The sequence below is a fragment of the Actinia tenebrosa genome, unplaced genomic scaffold (assembly GCF_029948245.1).
Source record: "Actinia tenebrosa isolate PJP-AT-01 unplaced genomic scaffold, QUT_ActTen_1.0 PGA_scaffold10__47_contigs__length_13832649, whole genome shotgun sequence".
Taxonomy (NCBI): domain Eukaryota; kingdom Metazoa; phylum Cnidaria; class Anthozoa; order Actiniaria; family Actiniidae; genus Actinia; species Actinia tenebrosa.
Genome location: NW_028292570.1, coordinates 417,081 through 442,284, shown reverse-complemented (window position 1 = coordinate 442,284; position 25,204 = coordinate 417,081). Strand labels below are relative to the sequence as shown.

General features: G+C 37.3%; 1 protein-coding gene and 1 long non-coding RNA gene across 3 annotated transcripts; one reads left to right on the top strand and one right to left on the bottom strand.

Annotated features, from left to right (window-relative positions):
- The first annotated feature begins 4,199 nt into the window (after nt 1-4,199).
- LOC116304630 (uncharacterized) lies at nt 4,200-13,985 on the top strand. 2 transcript variants are annotated; one of them, XM_031714390.2, is made up of 2 exons: nt 4,200-4,401; nt 11,453-13,985. In XM_031714390.2, the coding sequence occupies exon 2, from the start codon at nt 11,499-11,501 to the stop codon at nt 11,940-11,942; it is 444 nt and encodes a 147-aa protein (XP_031570250.2). In that variant the 5' UTR covers nt 4,200-4,401; nt 11,453-11,498; the 3' UTR covers nt 11,943-13,985. The 2 variants fall into 2 exon arrangements, with proteins under 2 accessions (XP_031570250.2, XP_088883019.1); XM_089026893.1 differs by lacking the exon at nt 4,200-4,401 and adding an exon at nt 11,015-11,172.
- A 4,453-nt stretch (nt 13,986-18,438) lies between these two features.
- On the bottom strand, nt 18,439-24,527 carry LOC148912649 (uncharacterized). The gene is made up of 2 exons (XR_016119154.1): nt 23,970-24,527; nt 18,439-19,186 (listed from the first exon to the last, which is right to left on the bottom strand). It is a non-coding gene; the product is annotated as an uncharacterized LOC148912649 (long non-coding RNA).
- Between the last annotated feature and the right edge of the window lie 677 nt (nt 24,528-25,204).

The window sequence follows — 25,204 nt, the reverse complement described above, 5'->3', positions numbered from 1 at the left end:
TTTTTGTTCTGCGGTAGACAAATTCATTGAACCGCCTTCAGGATCATCTTCAGGACCTCCAGCGACCCTGCTGGCATAGGTGTCTTGGCTTTGTTCTGCGGTAGACAAATTCATTGTGCCGCCTTCAGGATCATCTTCAGGACCTCCAGTGGCCCTGCTGGCATAGGTGTCTTGACTTTGTTCTGCGGTAGACAAATTCATTGTACCGCCTTCAGGATCATCTTCAGGACCTCCAGTGGCCCTGCTGGCATAGGTGTCTTGACTTTGTTCTGCGGTAGACGAATTCATTGTACCGCCTTCAGGACCATCTTCAGGACCTCCAGCGGCCCTGCTGGCAGAGAGAAATAAAACAATTTCTTAAATTAAGAGCAGTAAACGTACTTCGATATTTGTCATCAATAAGCCGAAGCGGAACTGCTATAACATTTCCAAACTCGTAACCAAAGCCCACGTTCCTCTGGCTTGGTCAACACTGAGAAAAACTTTCGTTTCTCGGTGCTGACCAAGACGAACGTGGGCTCTGGAGACGAGATCTTCTCATTTCTAATTACAAGTATCCACTTGGGGTGTGGCCTGGGGATTCATCTCAGAAGGCTTTCTTGGAACATTGACAGATATCTCCCTTTTTCTACCATCTGCTGTTTCATGTACAAGAAAATTCTCAGAGAAAAAGAATGCATTGTCTGTAAACGTCAATATTAAGAAAAAATAAATTCTACCAGAAGTGTTTTTCCTTTATACCTGGAATACGTAAAAAGTTGTTTCGGATTTAGGTACGACGGCCTATATAGATTGTTTCTCGTCACGCGTTTTCAATCAGCTAAAATGTAGCTTTTCGAATTTTTAGAAAGTTTATTTCAGAATATTTTGGTTCCCCAGTGAATAAAGGCTCTATTGACGTGAATTTTATTTTGGAGAGTTCTGCTAGATTTCGAGTAAACATCGAAAGGTTTATTGCTTCTCTTTCGAAGCTCTAAATCACTGCAATGATAACAAATGTTTCGTGAAAAAAACAAGCTACACAAATTAACTTTATAAAGAATTGTTTAATGGAGGTCGAAGGACAGGACCTCAAAGGTAATTTTCATATATGATTAAAACTGGGCACAAAGAAATATAGGTTCTCTCAACCTCTCGTAAATCGGAAGTTTTTTGAATTTTTCCGATGTTATAATTATGTTAAATGAATGGTTGAATACGTAAAGAAAAATAAATTGAAAGAAATTTTTTGGAAGGTTCGGTTAGATTTTGAGCTACACTGCTCTCAAAAAATTTCTTAAATGAGTCAAAAAATCGAGGATTAGAATCTTTCTGATGAATTTTTTCACACAATTGTTTAAACATGTCAAACAAAATGTATTCATTGAAGAACATCAAAGCATCATTTGCTAATACAATGCAGTTACTAACCTTTCATCTTCTTTTAAAGTGACCAAACTTCGAGTTTTTCAAGGCTTAGCCAAACTTAGTCTCCATGACCAGGTAAAATGCATTGATAAGCGTTGGGACATCTAAACATCGTCGTGATTTTTTTCATCGTCGAAGACATTTGGTAGGCTAGATGTACTTGATCAGTATGTAATTCAAGAAATCCTTCAAAAATGTTTTGATTTCGTTTTTTAGATGTTGTTTGACGGCCAAGATCATGTGCTGCTAAGGCTCCATCAAAGCCACCAGTGAAATGATCGAAGTTTAAAAACAAATCTTACAGCGAGAAAAAAGTCCTTTTGTACCTTTTATAGGGTAGAACTAATGCCTCACATTTAATTTCAGCGAATATCCTCCATTTCCTGCAAGTTTTCTACGGAAAATATCTGAATAAAATCACTTTTCACTACAATCCTTCGAAAAGCAAACAAATTTGCGCTTTTATGTGGAAGCCCGCGAGTTTTTTGGCCAGCGTTCGCAAAATTCCCCCCTGCTGGTCAACGAGGTTGTCATCAATCAATATAAGATTTGCTGGTGCTAGAGCGTGGAATTCTGCTGATGAAAAAATTAAAATGGCATCCAGCATTTCACAGTTTAAAAAACATTTAAAAGAAGCAATCATCTTCTCATCTTCTCATACAAAAACATCTTCAATAATCAAACGTAATTAAATCCATCATAATTTCTTTTTTCATCCTATTGTATAGTATTATCTATTTATAAATTCATCTATTTTTTGCTTGTATATGTTATAAGTATATTAGATATGTTTATACTTGTATTTTATACGGCCGGCTGCGTTGCAGATGGCTGGTTATGCATGTATATGCATATGTATATATGTAATGTTTTGTTTTGTATATTGTGCCAGTTTGCTGGTACCTAATTTAAGGTTATAACGTTTTGTATTATTATAGTATTTAAGTATATCATTAGGTATATTATATGTAATTAAGGGTGCAAAATAAAATTGTCACTGTCATTGTCAACGAGATTGACGTCGCCTTTTGTGAAATTCTTGGAAATCGTTTGTTACAGCTGTCACTGGCGAAAACTGGTGATTGGTAGCTTTCGGTTTGAAGGAGACGATAGGGATTTTATTTTATTGGGAAGACCTCAAAGCCACGCTACAGTTGAAGGAGGAAGATTTTGAAGAAGCTCTTAATGTTCTACAGGATATATACAACCGAAGCCTCGACACAAAACCACAAAACCTAAATGTAAAAGTTCTAAAAGAATCGGCTGAGTCATTGGAAAGGCAAAAAATATTTTTGAAGGGATGGATCTCCGGCTCTGGAACGAGTCAACGGTCTAATAGATATTTGGAAAAGCCTCGTGGACTGTGGTGAAAAAGCCTGAACACTTATTGCAATATCTGAAAACTTTGCTAAGTAGTAAGCCTTTTAAAATCTACGAAATCTCAAGCATATTGCTTTGGAAATCTGATGGGATAAAAGAAAACTGGAAAGACCGCTTTTAGCAACATATATAACGCTAGGGATAGGAGATTGCTGGACAGTTTATTCATTGTTATCCATATTACACTGGCAATGTCTGAAAGTTTAATACCATAACTCACTATATCAATAGCTAGATTGCCTACATAGAAATTTATTGTAGATTCTTGATTAGAATCTCGAAATATTGTACTCGAAGTTTTACAGAACACGTGCGGGAAAATGGACAAAATGCAAATTCTACATTATTTTCTAGAACTCATTAGATTTTGTTTACCAAAGTTCATCTCTTGTCTGAGTAATCCTTCGTCTGGGTAGACACACAACGTTCGATTCATTAGTGTTATGTTTTAATGGTTATAAGTCTCAGCCTGTTCCATTTCTAGAATCGAAATTCTTATTATTGAATTGTAACCGCTGCGCAGTTGCGCCTCTAATTTGTGCTGATGATGCTATTCTGTTTTCAATATTTTGTCAGTAGATTTAGGGGAATTTCTCGAATAAAATACCACTTGTGATCTGCAGAACTAGTTTATTGAATGCAATATGAATGTAATTCAAAGGGTTATTTTCTGCAAACCTAATACTCGACATGTAAGAAGGTATATTATGATATGATGCGGACTCTTGCTGAGAATAACCGAACCTATTTTTAAATTTTAAAATGTTTACTTCTTGAAAATGAAACTTCTCCAAAAATGCAACCTTGCAGGCCAAGATAGAACTACGAGGTTACAACTAGGAGCCAAACGGAGGACTATACCAGAATGATGAGTTCAAAGTTGTAACTTATTTAAAAAGACTTCCTCCTAGTTTTACGAGGATAGCCAACTCTTATGATCAAATTAGAATTTAGAAGTTGATTTTTTTGTTGGAGGGAGGAAAACAAAACCCGGATAAAAGTGTACCGAAGCACAGGAGAGAACCAGCTTAAAACTCTACTTACAATGGTCCGGCATCAATCAGCTAATTCCGGGAATCGTTGTTGAATAAGGCTATTATTAGTATCTTTGATATTGATGAAATATTAATGTTATTTGTGAAGAACTTTGTTGAAAAATTATCTTTTTTGGATATGACTAACTTTAAACTGACCACAGCACTGTTGTTTATTTAAGTGAAGGAATAGCTAAAACCATACTAAGACCTTTGAAAAGCTGGCCACAACACATTATTTCAAGGTTTTTTCTGTTTATTTTCAGTGTCTATGCATAAAGACTATTTTGAGAATCACAACTGGCAAGGAGGCCAACCAATTGGCTATTTTCAAGCTTGGTCGAGAAACCAGTGAATTTGAATTTAAATACATAATAAGAAAATGCAGTTGCGAGAACGATGCTATGTAACTACCACTAAACCCCCTATGTATGCTGTCCCACCACTGGGGTGCGATTGACGTAATTATAAAAATGTTTAGAAGACTTTGCCAGAAAAATGATTTTTAAGCGACGCACGGTATTTTCATTCACTATTCAACAGCTTGTTTAAAGAAGTTAAGATCTGACTCATCAGTCTGGTAAGTTACATTTGATTTATTTGGGAACTTCATATCGTCAGCTACTTCCTTTACGAAATGTCTGAACTACGTATATACCTTAACCACGTGTTACTAACCTATCTCATATGGTAAAGATGGAATAATTAATTTTGAGGAGTTTTTCGAGCGAAACGGCTCACTATCCTCTCACGATTAGGTGCTGGTTATATCTCTCTTCACACATCAGTCTAGCTGAAAATTTATTCCTATTGTAAAAAAACTGCTAGAAAAAGAAATTACGAGTAAAGACTCTTGAGCACAAACAAAAAGGAAAAAGAAAAAAAAAAGGAACAGCGTCCTTTTTTTCGATTCTACAATGCCTTTATGTAGGACCAAAACTCCCTACCCAGTTAGATGTGCGAAACGAAGAAAAAACTAGTATTGATATATATTATATTTCGACAGTAAACCTATGTCACATTAGTGATTTACAATAGGGAACTGCATTAAGGTATTAGGATACGTTTACGACCACTATGCGCGCAAACTTAAATAACGCGCTGGCTTCATAGTATAACACAAACAAAGTATACATTTTCTGAAAGCTGAGTAAATATACTTTATGAAGAAATTTTCAAAATACGATTTTTTTTATTGTTGTTCACATTATTGCCCTCGAAGCGAAATTTGACCATGCCTCAGTGAAAACGTTAACGGACACGTACATTTTAAGCTATGTTTGCGAAAAATGGCTTAACATACTCAGGAGATAATAAGCTCAAAAAGGGTGTCCCAGATTTTTGATATCTGTTTTCTATCTCTCGCTATTTTTGATCAAAGTTCAGCAATCGCTTTTGGAGTGTTGTTTAGAGTAAAACGCGTCATAACTTTGGAAAGAAATTAAATTTCAAAATTCGGAGACACCCTTTTTTGGATCATGAGTTACTTTATAAACCCTCCAAATTTTAAAAATATCGAATGAAATCCAAGGGACTTTTAGCTTTTTGCAGTTGAGGTTTTAGCGGCAAAAAAGATTCGAGAAAAACACATTTCTTTGTTTGGAGCCGGAAGCTGCAGGGAGCCACGATGGTGTTGGCCAAAACACCTTGTGCCTTCCATTTTGTCATCACTTGTCAAATTATCTGGTGTTCTGGACGATCGCAATGTAGGATCTTTTTACAATGACAAAGGAGCATGACAGATGTGCATATATTAAGCGACGGTACATTTCCGGTCTTGATAAAGTCACGATTTCGATTTTTCTCAAAATTTTGGCTTTTCCAATCAGAAATTGCAAGAAGTTTCACAAACATATGAAAGATAACAGTTTAAAATTACGAAATTAAAAAAAAAAATTTTTTTCGAGCAATTCGTCATTTTCGTATCCTAATACCTTAAGAAATACACAAAAGTAAAGTCAAAAACAATATGTAAAAAAGAAAATAAAGAATATAACTAGTTAGTTCCTTGAACACGGTAAAGCGGGGAAACTGTTTCGTACACATCGTTTATCACTATTTCTTGGAGATTAATTCAATTTTGTTTAAGTTAAGGAAATGAGGACAGTTAAAGGGAGTCTGGAAGGTCTGTTTTTTCCGATATACCGACTGACGTCGTCCCAGATTGTCAAGACAACTAAAATTCTTTTTTTTTCTTGCGTATGAAAATGACTTTCAAGTTTCAAAAGAAGCGATCGCACTTCATTGTTTTCTGTTCGATCTGTTCTTGGAAATGGCCTGATGTGGAGCTTGTAACTATTGCATATAGCCTGCACATTGAAATAAATTCGAAATTTCTCAAAATTTCTCAAATGGAACATTTTGGTATTTATGAAAAAAAATTGTTTTTAAGCTCAAGGAACAAAAAACAGTCGGTACGACGACCCTTTAATTTTGCGATTTTACAAGCCTTTTATTAGGACCAAAAACTGTCTATCACTGACTCTCTTCCTCGTATAGAAAAAAACTGGCATAGTTAGAAACGGTAAAGACCTCTCTAAATATCAGATAGGGCACAGGTGATTTGAAATTTCTGCACGCAATGCATTGTTTGTCAAGTATTTTCTATAATCTCTTGTGAAAAGGAAATATTCTCCACCAGCAACGACGAAATATGCTATTTCTAAAGTATATTTGGATAATCTTTCCATTTACCGCGACCTGGTCCGGAGGCAGTTTTTTCGATCTTCGGAAGCGTGATTAGCAAATCCAGCTCTTCGAGCCTCGGAGGGGTGAAAGTACTGTTATCAAACAAAAGCGGCGTATAGGCTCGGTGTAGTCATAACACAAATCTCCAAAGTAATCATTCAAGCCTTCCAAGAAGTCCCTGCCCATCGTGAGCTGAGGCTTAGCTTTCCGCTGTGAGATGTTGTCCACCTTCGTCCACCAATGTTGACTGCCTAGAGTCCCCCAATCTTGCCCCACTGTTTCCGATTATCTGCTATGATCTCATCAATACCCCGAGAAAATTTCTTTACTCTGTCCGTATTGTTTGCGGCTGCAGCACGCCCCCTCTTTTTCATGAGATATTTAACTAGTGGTGTTATTTACGGTCGATAGATTTTCGGACTGATTTAGTCGTATCTAGAACTCATCAAGACTAAGCCTATTGGGGAGAGGGGGGGATTTTCGATTTTAAGCGATAAATCTGCCTTCATACGAGTTTTTATTCTTATCCAGAAACACTAGAAATGACTGATAGTTTCCACTAATTATAATTTCATACAAAGGTCTTAGTGAAATGCCTTATAAATCATTTAGTAGAATCTCAAAATATTTTGCTTGGAATCGCTGAAGTTTCTATAGTCTCCTAGCAACCGCTATCTGTGTCGTCGAGAGTGAGCGCTATAGCGGCTGCGTAGGTGAAGCAATGAAGTTTTATGCGTGAGAAAGTGCAACAAATTTCGCGAAAAATTTCCATCATCCTTCCATCGCACTGATTAGTTGTTCTTGTGTCCCCATCATCATTTCATCACACTGATCAGTCGTTCTTGTGACCCCATCATCATTTCATCGCACTGATCAGTTGTTCTTGTGACCCCATCATCCTTCCATCGCACTGATTAGTTGTTCTTGTGTCCCCATCATCATTTCATCACACTGATCAGTTGTTCTTGTGACCCCATCATCCTTCCATCGCACTGATCAGTTGTTCTTGTGACCCCATCATCATTTCATCACACTGATCAGTTGTTCTTGTGACCCCATCATCATTTCATCGCACTGATCAGTTGTTCTTGTGTCCCCATCATCATTTCATCGCACTGATCAGTTGTTCTTGTGACCCCATCATCATTTCATCGCACTGATCAGTTGTTCTTGTGACTCCATCATCATTTCATCGCACTGATCAGTTGTTCTTGTGACTCCATCATCATTTCATCGCACTGATCAGTTGTTCTTGTGACCCCATCATCATTTCATCACACTGATCAGATGTTCTTGCGACCCCATCATCATTTCATCACAATGATCAGTTGTTCTTGTGACCCCATCATCATTTCATCACAATGATCAGTTGTTCTTATGAACCCATCATCATTTCATCACACTGATCTGTTGTTCTTGTGACCCCATCATCATTTCATCAGACTGATCAGTTGTTCGTGTGTCCCCATCATCATTTCATCGCACTGATCAGTTGTTCGTGTGTCCCCATCATCATTTCATCACACTGATCTGTTGTTCTTGTGACCCCATCATCATTTCATCACACTGATCAGTTGTTCTTGTGACTCCATCATCATTTCATTGCACTGATCAGTTGTTCTTTTGACTCCATCATCATTTCATCACACTGATGAGTTGTTCTTGTGTCCCCATCATCATTTCATCACAATGATCAGTTGTTCTTGTGACCCCATCATCATTTCATCGCACTGATCAGTTGTTCTTGTGACCCCATCATCATTTCATCGCACTGATCAGTTGTTCTTGTGACCCCATCATCATTTCATCACACTGATCAGTTGTTCTTGTGACCGCATCATCATTTCATCACACTGATCAGTTGTTCTTGTGTCCCCATCATCATTGCATCGCACTGATCAGTTGTTCTTGTGACCCCATCATCATTTCATCACAATGATCAGTTGTTCTTGTGTCCCCATCATCATTTCATCAGACTGATCAGTTGTTCTTGTGTCCCCATCATCATTTCATCGCACTGATCAGTTGTTCTTGTGTCCCCATCATCATTTCATCACAATGATCAGTTGTTCTTGTGACCCCATCGTCATTTCATCACAATGATCAGTTGTTCTTGTGTCCCCATCGTCATTTCATCGCATCAACTAAACAAGGTTCAATCTGCATCCTTACCACGCTTTAGATCGCCTAAGATCGCCTGAGATGCCATACACGCTATCATTTTTTACTTAGATTTTCTTAGATTGCAGGCCTTATGTTATGCCATCATATATCAGTCGACTAAAACAACTTTCAAAATAAGATGTCTTTTTCCAGAATAATTCCGCAGTTTCATTTTAGATTTTATACGTGTAAAATATATTTTCCCTATCAAATTTAATTCTGAGAATAATTTAGTTTTTTAAAACAATTCCAGAAATCTCCGCATCGAATGCTCAGCTTTTGCCGCATTTTGCTGTTAGCGAAGTTTCAGTTTCTCTCTTTAAATAATAGGAGAAGAGCAGATTTCGAAAAAACTCACTAAACGGACTCAAATCGCGCTGAAACTTCGCGAGACTGTTGAACAATGTACAAGAAACGACTGTATCAAGTTTTAAAGCAAATTGTCGATTGAAACATTTTATTATAATATGTTCATGATATCTCCTATACATTCCCTAATAAGAAGAGATACCAACTAGCTAAAAACTAGTGTTAGCTGCGTCGGTGTTTCTAATAAAACAGTAATACATGTAAGGGTAAATTTTACATCGTGGAAAGATGAAAAAACTTAATGACGTTTCGGACGCTAGTCCTTCGTCGGCGTAAAAGAGGAACGGAGGACAAGTTTTCTATGATTCTTATATAGAACTACATCGAAACAAATTGTAAAAGTTGAAAGCAGCTGCGCTCTTACTTGTGGTGACGGATGAAATTTTTCTTTTCTATTTTAAGGGGAAGAAATTAAGCGAGGCATTTCTCAAATAAATGCAACTGCATAACTAGACTAGAAAAGGAGTTTTTACCAAGTTTTTTTCTCACCCCTCAACCAAAATTAAATATAGTTATATAAATCAAATATATTTATTTTGATAATGGTATTTAAAAACTCAAAAAAGTAGACTAGAATTATTTTCGAGTTTTGTCGGGACATGCTAAGGCATATCATATATCATTTTAATGAAAAATAATCTGCCTCAACATGTTGGAAGAGGCTTTCCAAGAGTAATTAAAGTCGTGACAGGAGCACAGTATTTTCATTCACTATTCCACCACAGGTAGCCCAAGCTTGGTTTCTGTGGTGTCCTGTTATAAGGAAATGTATGAGAATTCATCAAAAATTTCAATAAAATCATCAAAACGTGAAATAAAGCCTCGAAATTTTACCCTATCATTGAGAAATAGCTAAAAGGCCCTTGGATTTCATTCGATTTTTCTAAAATTTGGAGAGTTTAAAAAGAAACTCATAACCCAAAAAAGGGTGTCTCCGATTTTTGAAATTTAATTTCTTTCCAAAGTTATGACGCTTTTTACTCTAAACAACACTCCAAAAGCAATCGTCGAACTTTGATCAAAAATAGCGAGAGATAGAAAACAGATATCAAAAATCTGGGACACTCTTTTTGAGCTTATTATCTCCTGAGTATGTTAAGACATTTTTCGCAAACATAGTTTATAATGTACGTGTCCGTTAACGTTTTTACTGAGGCATGGTCAAATTTCGCTTCGAGGACAATAACGTGAACAACAATTTAAAAAATCGTATTTTGAAGATTGCTTTATAAACTATGTTTATTCAGCTTTCAGAACTACTGTCATTTTTCACTTTCATCATATTGAAATTGAAATTCTTGGAATATATTTAGACCTTTTCAGTTTACTTTGGGCATTCCCCATTTCAGAACAGTTTTTTTCCTGCACAACCGTTAAACAAAGAAATTCTACTCTAAGGAATGTCAAACTCCAGTTTCTCCTCCCCTCGAATGACACATGATCTGAAACGGGAAAATATTAAGTCCAAGCTAGAAATGTCCGTCTGTTGAAATACGAGTACCGAATGTGCGTCATTCCGTTGTTTGGCAAAACGAAATGTGAGCTCTATAAAGATTTTTCTTACTTTTTCTTCATGAAAGGATTTGTTTTCCAAAGTTCTAATTATATCAGCTGGAGGTTTAATCACTGAGAACATTTTTCGCTTTGTTTTAGCGGTTTTCAGTTGTGAGCAGTTATATCCATGCACATACAACAAACACTACAAAGACAAAACATAATCGCAGAACAATATTTTGAGTTACTTTGACAAGCCGAAAAGGAAATGTTTTTTAAACTACGCAGAGAATTTAAATTGTCTGTGTAACTGCCAAAGGTACTATTGACCTTTGAGGAACATGTAGTGTTGCACTGCGGATATTATTCAAATTGACGTAATGAATGTAATCATTGCCAAAAAAAAGAACAAAGTGGCGTCCCCTTTTTTCCGAGATGCTGATCACAGCTTCAGCTTTCAGCTTGCACTGATTTAAACAAATGACATAGCCTGCTGAATAAGTGTCAAAAAATAGTTCCCAGTGTTCATGTATGTGTTATAAAGTTAAATTCTCAACAAACGCCATGTAAGGCCTAAAGGTGATTTGATACATATGCATGAAGCTGCTGAGATACGCCAGCAATTTCTCTCGTTCTGGTAAGCTTTAACGCGCAGTCCTAGCTAATTTGTTGTAATAATCTGCAGTGTCTATGATGCACATTACACGCTCGTATTACAATTATAAACATCAATTTTGCAGAAATTAAAATATTAACGAAATAGAAAAGGCGCGCATGTTCTTGAAGAGAGAAGTATGAAGAAGTTAGAAGAAACACGACGCATACTGCATGTGTTTCTAGTCACAGCATCATTTTAAATCTAAATTAAATGCTCTTACAAGGAAACTGGAAGCTAAGAATCTTTCCATTCATTGCAGAAATACATAGAAGGGAAACCAAAGCAAGACTACCGATATACTGAAGATGAGTGGCCGTCCTCGAGACCCAAATGACGACATTGAAGAACTACAACAGAAAGTAAGGAATAATGAGATAAAGATAGCAGAGTTGGAACAACAGCTACAGAGAGATCGTGACTGCTATACTAAGAAAACCAATGAGCTTGAAGATGAGAAAAAAACTCTCGAAAATGAAGTGGATGAGCTCAAGAAGAAGATAAAATTGTTGGAAGATGAACAAAAGGGAAGAGACGCTCGATTCGATTCCATGGATAAAAAATTGGAAAAGATGGCAAAAGAATTACAATTCTTTACTAAGAAGTCTCAAGATCAGGAAAAAAAGTTGAATGAATACGTGGCTAAAACTGATAAGTTGGAAAAATCTCAAAAGCTGCTATACATTGGTCAGCTGTGTGCGAAAGTAATGGAAGCAATGTATCGGGAAGTCTTACTGATTTCGACAGTCTAAATCTCCCCAGATTAATGAAAATATAACTGTTTCCGTACGACAAGGTAATATCAAAAATGTCAGTCTATGCTTTTAAAACAATAAAATAACTTTTCCTGTTTTGCTAAAAAAGTAATACTTTTTACTTTTTTATTTTTTATCTTTATATGACAATGTTCTTGCTCTCAGGTATATACACCTAATTCAATAAACGTAGTCATCACCAAAGGCGATAGGGGATAGGTGAAAAGCGATAGGAGATAGGTCATTCCAAGATCCAAAAATAGCTGGAATGACTTGTGTTTCTGCTTCTTATTCTCGTCAAGAACATGGACCTTAGTGTTGAGACTGATTCGATGTTCTTTGTATTCAACGAAACAAGAGAATTTGAATATTTTCTCTTGACGAAACCATTTCCATGTCGGAATGGCCTATCGTCTATCGCCTTTAACGATGACAACGTTTTTTGAAATAGGTGTATACGTTTTTATCAATTTTCGTCATTCTATCATTTATCAATTTTTATCACGTTTTCCAAAGTTCCATTTTTTAATTCAATTTTACTCTGATAAACATTACGCATTCCACCGACAACACACAATGAAAAAGTGCGTAGCTACATTATCACACCTTCAAATTTCGTAATTTAATATTCATTTTACAATTGCAGTGAATCATGCACTTCAAAAAATAATAGATACGATTTTTATCGGATGCGCAAACATTTATAATTGATTAAAAGTAAGATAGAAAAGAAGAAATCTTTATAGACTTTTTAGCAGTTCGGAACTGCTTTTCGATTTGGACCCGGAAGTATTTTTCATTTTTCCATACGTGATTGACTGATTCACACTTAAAAACTTTGTGAAGATAAGTTTTATATAGGGTTTAATTTTTAGATTTTAGATAGAGGTAGGTAGCACTAGATTAGTCCGGGAGCATATTTAAGTATTCCAGCTTTTATATTTAGTAGTGAGTAATAAGTATGACTGAGTTAGCTCAGTTAGTTTGTTGTACTATACGAGACCAACGCTCATGGTCTTAAAACATTTGAGAATAGTAGAAGCTCAATAAGGTGCTGCCCGTTGGCACTAAAAATGTCTGCAAATGATTAGACCTTTGCCGTGGATCGGATGACCACGTAAAATGGCGGTCCCGTCTCATTCAGAGACGTTAAAAAAGAGGGCTACAAATTTATCAGTTACAACTGTCACGTGTCACCCTCTCTAAACAAATTCGTCAATTCAATTTTGCTTTCATTTTCTACGAATGCATGCTTACATATGTTTTTCAAATCAAATTATGAATATCAAACAGCTTAATATAGTTAGTCAGCAAAAAAGCCGGTAGCCGAAACCTAAAATGAATCTTTAAGGATCATGGGTAATAATTTCATAGCTTTTTTATGCAAACTGCGGCTGTTATATCACAGCACGGAGCAATAATCACAACAGAGCCCTAAGCTACACCTGTAGCGAAAGCCCAAACATCGAATTAGAATTTAGTAGTTGATTTTCAAGGAGGGAGAATAACCTTAGAACCCGGATCTAATTTGTTAATAAGATATTTGACTATAGGTTTACCAGGGACGAACTTAGATGGGGCTATGTATGGGACCCTCGTAGTAGGCCTAATTTCGACTTTTAATTCAGTTACACACACAGATTTCGTAAGATGAGAAACAAAAATTCGGTGCTATTTTCCGTACCTTCCACACTACTAAAACTTTTTTTCTTCAAGAACGAGTTACACATACGAATACACTTAAATTTCAACACTAGATCTCGCGGGTTTGCCCCTCAATTCCTTCCTGGGTGCGTCCCTCTACCAAACTGTATATTGTTGTTTCTAAGGTTTTTATTTATAATTACTAGTACAAGACTATAAAAAAGACACTCTTGCAAAAAGGTTAGCTATCAGTGTAAGCCTCTTGTGCAAGTCACAATAAGATTAAGCCATGTAATTTTTCATAGTTTTGATCGTCTGTCTCAGAAAAAAGAGTCGTTATAAATAAATAAGAATCACCAAATGAAGTGCAATAAAGTCACATGTCTTCTTGTGAAATCTGTTCTGTGTTTTCTTGCACTATCGACTATTATATTATCATTTGTGAAGAAAAATAAAGTTATTCCCCCACAATTAAGGTTGCAGGGGTAAGAAATGACGTGACGAGCTATTAGGAATCAAGGGTAGCGTAGCAGATAGTGCACTGTCCTCTCACATACGGCTGTTTGGTCTAGGGATTTGATTTCTAGACTCGACAATAAAGAAATGGAAATAGTTATCGCATGAGTGGGAAACATACGGTACTGACTTACAGCTTGAAATGGCTTCCCATAAGAATGGTTATCGTATAAGTGGGAAACATACGGTACAGCTGAGTTACAGCACGAACACGGTACGACATGCCGTAACATTGAAATGGCTTCCCATAAGAATGGTTATGGTATGGGTGGGAAACATACTGACTTACAGCATGTACATAAAGCACAACCGAGAATACAAATCATGATTAATTATTATACATTATTATTTATTTACGATTTTTCAATGTATAACACATTTGATGTTACTCGTTTTCTGGTTACTCTGTTTACTCTTTACTCATTACTCCGTTACTCGTTTTAGTAACACCCTATCGTGTGTATGGGAAACGTACGGCAAGGGCGGATACATTTGATGTTACTCGTTTTCTGGTTACTCTGATTACTCTTTACTCATTACTCCGTTACTCGTTTTAGTAACACCCTATCGTGTGTATGGGAAACGTACGGCAAGGGCGGATACAGGGGGGGGGGGGGGGGGGGGGCAAAGGGAGGCTGAAGCCCCCCTTCAGCAGAAAAACGATGCTTTTTTATATTGTTTTCCGTTGTGTTGACGAAAGAAACTCAATTAGCCTCCCCCCCCCCCCCCTAAAATTTTGGCTGGTACTGACTTAAAGCACGTTCACGGTCTATGGTATGCCGTAATATTGAAATGGCTTCCCATAAGAATAGTTAGCGTGTTAGTGGGAATCATACAGTACTATCTTAAGCCCCTGTCACACGGTACAATTTCTCGTGCGACAGAGACAAGCTGCACGAGCATGTCACACATAAATTTTTATAAAAGCTGTTGCGGAAAGTAGAAGCCGTTTCTACTATTGTCAGTGGTCTCACTGGTATAAATGTATGAGAATTGATTAGCATATCAATCATTCCACTCCAAGCCTGCTACGGTTCGGACGTGTTCCTTCTAGCTCAGGCTTTACCAAGACTTCGAGCTTTACTGAGGCTTTGAACAATGTCTAATACTCTGGAAGTACCGCAGGACAGGGTCGTCGAAGCGCTTGGAGCTGTCCGAGGCAAACAAAATGAAGAACCACTTCAAGACATCCCAGGAAGATTTCACCGACCGAAGGGGCAGACTCTCCAGCGCTTGTTAAGGCAAATATATTTTCCCTTTTATTATTATTATTTTTTTTTATATATTAATCTCCGGTCAAGAAAAAAAGGTGTTTACGGCCTTTCCCTTCGTGTGGTTGTGTTTTAAAACGGAGTACGTAGTGGTGTTTGTGGAAATAAGTTTTGCTTTTTGCCTCGTGTGATTGTGTTTCAAAACCCTCGAGTGGCGTTTGTGAAAAGTTTTGCCTTTCGACTCTGTGGTTGTGTTTTAAACCCTTGAGTGGGGTAGTGGTCTTAGGGCGAATATTTTTTCGATATGTTCTTCGCGGTTGTGAAGCATTTTACATGTTTTTCGTTTGTAAGTTTAATAATAATATTTGTGTTGTGGTAATTCATGCACCCTAAGTTGTTCAAGGCCTTTTGTTTGCTTTGCGCACCGTTAAGCTTTCGCGTACCCTCGTGCAAGTTATGCACGGGTTTTTCTTTCGTTTTCCAGGAACACAAGGCTCTCTTTGGAGCATTCCATTTTTGTATAGCTGCGATAAAAATTGCTGTATTTCGATATTGGGTCTAAAACGTGTTTGCCCTCCCGATCTAGGATGACAATTTTGAAAGGGAGTCTAATTTCCCAGTCGGATTACTGGCGCTCAAGACTGTCATTCCCTGAGCCACTTCCTCCTTGTTTATTGTTTCTCTTTTTCTTTTTAGCTTGTTTTTCCTTCGCAGGAATAGACTCGGTTCTCTGTAGTCTGTTCTTCGCCCGTCAGTGACAGACACGCCGTCACTGGTGTGAGAAGTAATAATATATTATAGGGTGACCAAGTGGATGTTGAACGGCAAGAATGATGAAACTCATTGCAGGTCTTTTCCAAGATAGATCGCAGGAAAATAAGTGAAACTAAAACTAAAACTTGAACTAAACAAAAACACAACTAAACAGCACAAAATCTGGAGCAGAACTGATTTATTCTTCAAATTACGAACACTGTTGCGTGATCACTTACATCATCATTCCAAATATGGCTAGTACAAACGTAACGCAACATACTCGAATAAACCTTCAAACAGTATGTTTTCAACCAGTTTGTTTTCAACCAGTTTGTTTTCAACCAGTTTTCAACTTGGTTACAATAGATAATATTAGTTATCTGAAATATTAATATGAATTAATCTTTATTAGACTGATAAAGTAATCAGAGAATCCTATGTAGGAAGGTCGCGTTTTAGCAGCCTTTTAAGGTGGCTCGACCCCCTCACGCTTGACCGCTACCTTCCACTTTTGGAACGCTAGTGCATAAACGTCTTTTATTCGATTGCAAATCTTTTTTGCACATAAGTCACATAAAGATTGAATTAATATTTGATGCAATTTTTTGTGAGATCGGACGTCATAACACGTGATTATGATGAAATATTGGATTTCGTTTAGAAAATAAATTTAGCCTTGCAGAGCGTTCAACACTAAAATGCTTCGTACCACATAATTATGTACTGGATGCCTCCATTTGTGGGGATTTTTGAAAAAATCTATCTAGCTAATAATGAGATATTTGAGATTATTTAAATATAGTGCATAATCTACTTCAAAACTAAACAATGGATTTCATACGGCCGAAATTAATATTTCAGAGCTATATATTCACAAAAGTTATTGCTCATTTAGTTTTACTCTGTACCTAGTTTTAAAACGAACATTTTGAAGGTAATCGACTTATGCGGTTTTGTGAAAACGTATAGTGCAGACGACGGGGTAAACATTTGATGCGCACTTTTCATCGCTGTTTTCTAGTCAATCTTACTAGATCTTCCATTATTCTAAAATTCGCTGATCATTTCTCTCAAAATTACATCAGGATACAAATTTGAACTTAAACTAATATTACACAAAATTGCAAGACTATTGAACTCATTTAAAGCGATCTAAAGCGAACGAGAAACACAGAAAACATTGATCGTTTCCCAACGATTTGATGCTCTGGGAATTCTATTGTTTGCTAATGATCATAACATCAAAATCTTTCGTACCATGCACGGTCTCATCTCGCTTGGCTGCTTTCCCATTTACCCCCGAAGTTTGGTAACAAACAGTTGTTTTTTTTATTCAAACGTGGGACGTTGGTCATGATGTACTTTGTCAGTGTGAGTGAATAGAATCGGCGAACATGCCTCAAATTAAAACTTCAAGAAAGAAGCGAGCAAGACTTTTGAGTTTAGATAAAGAACCATACTTCGGGAGTAAATCGGAAAGCAGCCAAGCGAGATGAGACCGTGCATGGTGCGAAATAATTTGATGTTATGATCATTAGCAAACAATAGAATTCCCAGAGCATCAAATCGTTGGGAAACGATCAATGTTTTCTGTGTTTCTCGTTCGCTTTAGATCGCTTTAAATGAGTTCAATAGTCTTGCAATTTTGTGTAATATTAGTTTAAGTTCAAATTTGTATCCTGATGTAATTTTGAGAGAAATGATCAGCGAATTTTAGAATAATGGAAGATCTAGTAAGATTGACTAGAAAACAGCGATGAAAAGTGCGCATCAAATGTTTACCCCGTCGTCTGCACTATACGTTTTCACAAAACCGCATAAGTCGATTACCTTCAAAATGTTCGTTTTAAAACTAGGTACAGAGTAAAACTAAATGAGCAATAACTTTTGTGAATATATAGCTCTGAAATATTAATTTCGGCCGTATGAAATCCATTGTTTAGTTTTGAAGTAGATTATGCACTATATTTAAATAATCTCAAATATCTCATTATTAGCTAGATAGATTTTTTCAAAAATCCCCACAAATGGAGGCATCCAGTACATAATTATGTGGTACGAAGCATTTTAGTGTTGAACGCTCTGCAAGGCTAAATTTATTTTCTAAACGAAATCCAATATTTCATCATAATCACGTGTTATGACGTCCGATCTCACAAAAAATTGCATCAAATATTAATTCAATCTTTATGTGACTTATGTGCAAAAAAGATTTGCAATCGGATAAAAGACGTTTATGCACTAGCGTTCCAAAAGTGGAAGGTAGCGGTCAAGCGTGAGGGGGTCGAGCCACCTTAATTCAAAGAAATCCGGGGTGAAATTATCAATTTATACATGTATGTATTTATTTAATAAGTTATGTGCACTTTAAACACAATCAATTTATTTTGCTCAACATATTTTACATTTAACTTTATACATATTACAGAATTATCGTTTTAGTTGTTGTTAGAGCCTGAGGGCTATTTAACTAGTTTTAAAAATGTTTAAACTTATTACCAATATGGGCTTCATCCACAGCCACAGCTCTTACATTTTCATGGCTTTAATGCTTCGTCGAACGCCATTTGGAATTTCGACTGCGACTAACCAATCATAAGCTACTTCCCTGGATATGGAAAATTCGCTCTGATTGGCTGGTTCAGGCAAAAGCTCGTGCATAATGGCAATTAATTAGTAGTTCGGCTCAGGAGATGCTGGATTTTGGCGAGATCACCGAGCGTAAAAAGAATCGAGTCTGCAAAGCAGCTAAATAGAGCTAGGTTGTTAGATCTTATTTCTATTGTCTTCTTTTATGTCTCTTTGACTATCATACACTAACTCAGTACTAGAAACTGTTTCACGGTCAACTGAGAAAAATCACTCTTATCAGAGGCATAAGTAATTAAGTTAACTTGTAGGCAGTCCAATGTATGTCCTACGTTTTGTCGAAAAGGCACAGACCACAGGTAGCGCATGCTCTGGTGATATAAGATTACACTCGCCGTTGAAGAGTCAAAAGTGCCAAATCATGAAACGTCCTTCTTTGATCGCGCACAACAGGAGTTTAGTGCATTACTTCTTGTGGCTCGATATTCGATCACTCCAAAACCAAAGTGACCATTTTCAGTAGCGCTGTTGTAAAAACAGATATGTAAATTTAGAGTCACGCGATAAGGCTCGAGAGAGAGAGAGAAGTCAGGTGAGAGAAGTGAGAGTTCTACTGTAATAGCACAAGGTCGTTCGCAAAAAAAATCAAGTAATTTCAAGTTATACGGAGTTAAGCTTTCATTAAATTTCAAGTCACGGAGTTTAGCTTTCATTACATTGAAGTCTTTCAAAAGGAGTGTAGTTTCTCAGAACGGAGTCTAATCGAGTATCTTGTCTTGGAATTCGTCGAATAAAGATATCAGTGATCGAAGGACGATTGTACGTAGTGATTTTATCCAATTTCGAACAAGCGCTTTGATGTTGGACAAGTATATTATCGAAGTGCCTACGAGGGAAGTTGGATTTTTCACATTCGTTTTCTTGAAAAAACAATAGTTTGCCGACCTGTAGAAAGTCTCGTTGTTTCTTTTTCAAAATCATCATTGGTTAGCAGGGACGGCGGAAGTAGTGAAGGTTTATATAAGGTTCAGCTAAATCTTTTCGGGTAACATAATTTGCAAAATCATGATAACAATATCTTAATTTAAGATTATGTAAATATACATTTTGATATTTTTTAACTGCAATCAGTAAACGTACTTCGATATTTGACATCAATAAGCCGAAGCGGAACTGCTATAACATTTCCAAACTCGTAACCAAAGGCTACGTTTTGGTCAGCACTGAGAAACGGGTAGGTATACTTCTTAGTATTGAGTATCCACTCGGGGGGTGGCCAGGGGATTCATTTCAGAAGGCCGTTTCTTGGAACATTGACAGATATTTTTCCGATTGGCTTTTTCCTTGAAGCGTGTTAATAATTGAAAGTGTTTATTTCGTTCCTTCTTACAAGATCAAGGAATTGAACATAACAAAACAGCCACGACAAAAATCAAAATTATCCTCTCCTATCCCCAGTGGATCGCCACTTGTGCTTATATATGACCAACCTCGTACCCAGAGCCCACGTTCCTCTTGGTCAGTTTGGAGGAACGCGGTGTCGGCACTTGGTCAACGAGATTGATGTCACCTTTTGTGAAATTTTTGGAAATCGTTTGTTACAGCTTTTACGCGAAACTAGTGATTGGTCTTGTAGCTTTCGGTTTGAAGGAGACGATAGGGATTTTCACCGGTTGTTTGTCCAGCACAAAATAAAGAAACTTGAGTGAAAAGCACTTGTGGTCAATATTTACTGCGTTCAGCGAACCTCGACAATATGTTACACATAATATGATGAACAATAAAGCAAGTTTTAACAAATTCACGTCTGATGATAATCATTGTCTGCATGATCTTCTACCCGACCAGAGAAACCGTAAACTGCGTAATCGAGAACATAATTTACGATTTTGGGCGACTTAGAAAATTTAGAGTATAACTAAAATATTGTCAAACATTTCTCACAAATACGAGATCGAAATGAATATAATATATTCAAACTTCTCATGATGCATGACGTTTATTCATTATTGGCATATCGCAGCGACAGTTGCACTGAGGCGAATCCAGCTGGTAATCACGCAGATCCAAAGATCAAACGAAAACTAGAAAAACACTTTGAAATTTCTCTCTGTATAAAGAGCCCCAAAATAAATGTAGAATTGATGGTTGCAAGCATTCCCAAGAGAGTCAAAAGACAAAAGCATTCTGGCCATCGTGGTGCCGTTAACAATGGATTCTAATAAGAAATCTTTTGTTAAATGGCATCATCCCTCCCCCGAGATGCCGCGATGACGTAACGTGCAATCGAAGAATAGGATATCAAAACCCCTATGAATCCAAAATCCGAAGTCGACCGAGTGAAAAATCCGGATCTAATTGATTATCCGCAATGAATCCGCGTGATCCTGATGCAGAACTGGTACTTTCATACTACTAATGTGCCTACAGATTCAAGCTGGGTTCTACTCAGCACCATTAAGGCATGGCTCTTTTGAGGAAGTGACGGAAAATCAGTTATTTATTCATATCTTTGACAGTTTATAATGAATCTTTCCCAATTTTGGCTCGTAGTAGTAATTCTTCAAGGCAAGCAATTACCACATATCTATTACCATGGAAACCATGTAACGTGACCACAAGGCCGCCATCTTAATTTTTTTAAACAAGCCTTTTGAAATCCTATTGAAACTACTTCAAAAGTCCTGAAAATCCATATTCCTTTTTATATTTGCATCATAACAAGCCGCAAGGCCGTTTTTTTGGTGAATATTTGTGCCAGCATGTTCCCAGTATCACTATGGTTACTACCACAAATTCTAGTATCGTGTCAATTGGATTAACACTTCGATACAAAGCAGCGTAATATGATCAAATAGTAGTGCTGTTATTCTCTTTACCTCTTCGTATTTTGTTCTAACTATGAAATGTTTTATAACTACGATTAGAGATTAGAAATTTAAAATGTAGGCTCTCACAGAATTACGGGCGAGCCACCTGAGCAATTCCGTTGCTTTCAGGCGAGCCGCCTGAGAAAGCAAAGAGAGAGGGTTCCATTTTCTAACTACTACAAAAAAAATTAAAACTAGACTACGATCGAATATAAATTTAAAATGTAGCCTCTCACAGAAATACGGGCGAGCCACCTGAGCAATTCTGTTGCTTTCGGGCGAGCCGCCTGAGAAAGCAAGGAGAGAGGGTTCCATTTTCTAGCTATATATTAAAAATTTATTACAGAAATATAACATTAATTTGCGCGGGAACATATGCAGCAACAATGCAGCATTCATTGTCAAATTTAAAGAACATCTTATTATAAAAGCTAAGGCTATATATTCAAAATTGGCATGCACGAGTGTGAAGGATCTTCTATAGCTATAATTTAGACGTATTCGACAGAAAGAGCATCTCTAAATAGGATATGACATCGAATTTTTTGCCAGACTTCAGTTTTCGCGCCATTTTATATTTAGACGTTTGGCCTAGAATACGATCATATATCATCAACTATACTCTAAATTCCTGGATCAATACCATCAAACACTAAGTAAAGGTTCTTGAAACATTGCTGTACCATAATCTACCTGGAATTTTCTGCTAGATCGAAAATGTGAGCTTTGAGCCGGGAATCATGTTGTACCTTACCAAACGCTGACCATTCGACGGCATATTTCGAACAACATAGATCAATTTCATGATCAGAATAGAATCGTGTAGATTCCATTAGCTGTCCAGTATATTTAGTAACGATCTACAGCGATCGAATTCATTAAAATCGGCTGTTAACCATGGAGTTACCGGCAGAGGATAGCAGAGCAACATAATCATTCTAATGTGTAATACAATCTTAAAGTAAACACTGCTTCGGTCTAAGGTGGATACCCTTCTGTGGCACAAACACCTCGCCCACCACAAGTATGCGGATTTCAATTCCGCTTATCGCCAAAAAAAAACGGGCTTGCGGCTTGTTATGGCCTTTGTGGATCTAATTGGATATCTTGGAAATTATATTAAGTTTAATTTTTAGAATATTTTTAATTTTTTGGAAAAAATAGAAAATATTCTAAAAATTAAACTTAAAATATTTTCCAAGATATCCAATTAGATCCATATAGGCATTGTAAATATGAATAGTAATCTGCATTTTCATGACTTTTAAAGATGTTTCGGTACGTTTACAAACGGCTTGTTTAAAAATCCAAGATGGCGATCTGGTTGTCACGTGACTTAGTTTTCATGGCAACCAAGGCTTTAAGGTTCCTTCTTTTCACAAAAGACATTAACTTGCCAAGTTTGGATAAGATTCGTAGAAAACTGGCTATGATATAGCTAAACAGTTTTTCATCTGAGAGCCATGCCTTAATGATGCTGAGTACAAGAAAACCCTTCCCGGTTACTTCACTCCCATAAGGAGTTACAAATTTGCAACTCTGAAAAAAGATATTATTGAAAAACTTTCTAAAACAGTAAAAGAAAAGGCTGAAGCTCTTAAACGATGGGAAGACCTCAAATCCACTCTACAGTTGAGGGAGGAAGATTTTGAAGAAGCTCTTGATGCTCTACAGGAAGAATACAACCGAAGCCACAACTCAAACCACCAAACCTAAATGTAAAAGTGCTAAAAGGATCGGCTGAGTCATTGGAAAGGCAAAAAAATCTCGAAGGGATGGATCTCTCTGAAACGAGTCAACGGTCTGATAAATATTTGGAACAATTATTGCAATATCTGACTGAAACTTTGCTAAGTAGTAAGCCTTTTAAAAACTACAAAATCTCAAGCATATTGCTTTGGAGCAGCAGTAAGGGGGACTCGCTGTCAATGTCAAAGATTTACGGGTTTTACAGGCGGTTTAAGGAAGGCGCCGGCAGCGGGAAATACCCGCGTCTCGTTATTTGTTGCTGCTATGTTAGGAATATTTGTCTTATATATGCATGAATGTAAAAAGTTCACCAATGACTTCTGTATAATTTGTCTAAGACCCAGAGTTAACATACCAAAGCCCCAAGGTTTCTGGTGTTGTGGTAAGAAAATGCAAATAGAAGACGACACGTCAGCACAGTGTTACGAGTGTGGTAAGAATATTCGTAATGCCGTACCAAATGCTACTGAGAGCAGTATTACGCCAATGGAGGTCGTAAGAAAACACCTTATAAGAGAATAAAATACTTTAGGGACTGGATGAGTCATATCCAGGGTTTACGACCGGTATATTTAGACACCGAAGTAAAGAAGAAAATCATAGACCACTTAGAAGAGCCAACCCCGCAAAGTCTACGGAAAGCGTTGAAAAAATTAAAGCTAGGAAAATATTACAAAGACATCTCTTACCTTTTGTCTGAAATTACCGGTAAGTCTATTCCCGAGGTTTCTGATATGAGCAGAGCCGAGTGGATGTTTTGTCGGCTGGATAAGGATATTCCTTATTATCCTGACGTAATTTACGAAATATTTTACAAAATAGACCCCAACCACCCCCTGTTAGGATGGATTCCGAGAAAATAAAAATGCAAAACTGGCGTTGCCAGAAACCCCACTGGGGAATGCATCGCGCAGAACACCAAGCTATCCCCAGTGGGGTTTTTTGCATTTTGGGCTTACGGGGCTTATTTCATCCCGCGCCAGAGGCCCTCTAGTACATACACATATATCTTTCCACCAGAGGGTGAACTCCGGACAGCGTCCCGAGACACCCCCTGACTTTTCCAATCGCGAAACCCCCCATCGCGGGGTTGAATCGCACTTTCTACCCCTCCCCCCACGGTTGCTGTGAGTGTGGGGAGGCTTTTTTTTTCACTCACAGCAACCGGTCCAAATGCATCTACAGCGAGGCTCGAACTCGGGACTTTAGGCCTCCCCAGCTCCAAAGTCCACGATCACAAGCGAACGCCAGACACATCTGGACGCTTATGTATGTGAAAATTATTATATTTAATTTGCATCTTTTCTAGACTGACGTTCGATATGTAAATAGAATCCCGTCACGCTCTTTTCGAAGCAGATGTTTACTGAGCAAGCTTTCTTTGAAGCTCTTCTTTCGCTTCTTGGTAGATCTTTTTGCGAGATTCCTCGGAAAGATCTTTTACGACTGTTTTTTTATTCCTTATGTTCGACTTTAATTTCTCGTATTTGTCTTCTTCGGCCAGAATAAGCGAGAATTCTACGTCGTCTATCTTTCTGTCACGCAAAGCCTTTGAGACAAGATCGGTAATTGTATTTACTTTAGCCCTTGACAGAGCTATTGTCGTGTCATGCTTGGATATTTTGCTTGGCAACTGTTTCATAATGCCCGTAGCAACAGCAGAAATAATACCACAAGCTGCCCCAACGCCGGCCAAAGGAACTCCAACGATTTTTCCCGGCCCAGTAAGCGAAGTAGCAACGCCGGAGCCCGTTAACACAACGGATATGGATCCTGAAGTTATCGCAATCTTATGTAGCGTACTCCGGGCTCTGACGTATTTCTTCCTAACTTTTTCGTAGTGTTTTGTTTGCCCTTCCAAGTAAGCCAAGATTAAGTTCGCTTTATTCAGACGAAAGTTTTCCGCGTTTAATTCGTTAGGTCC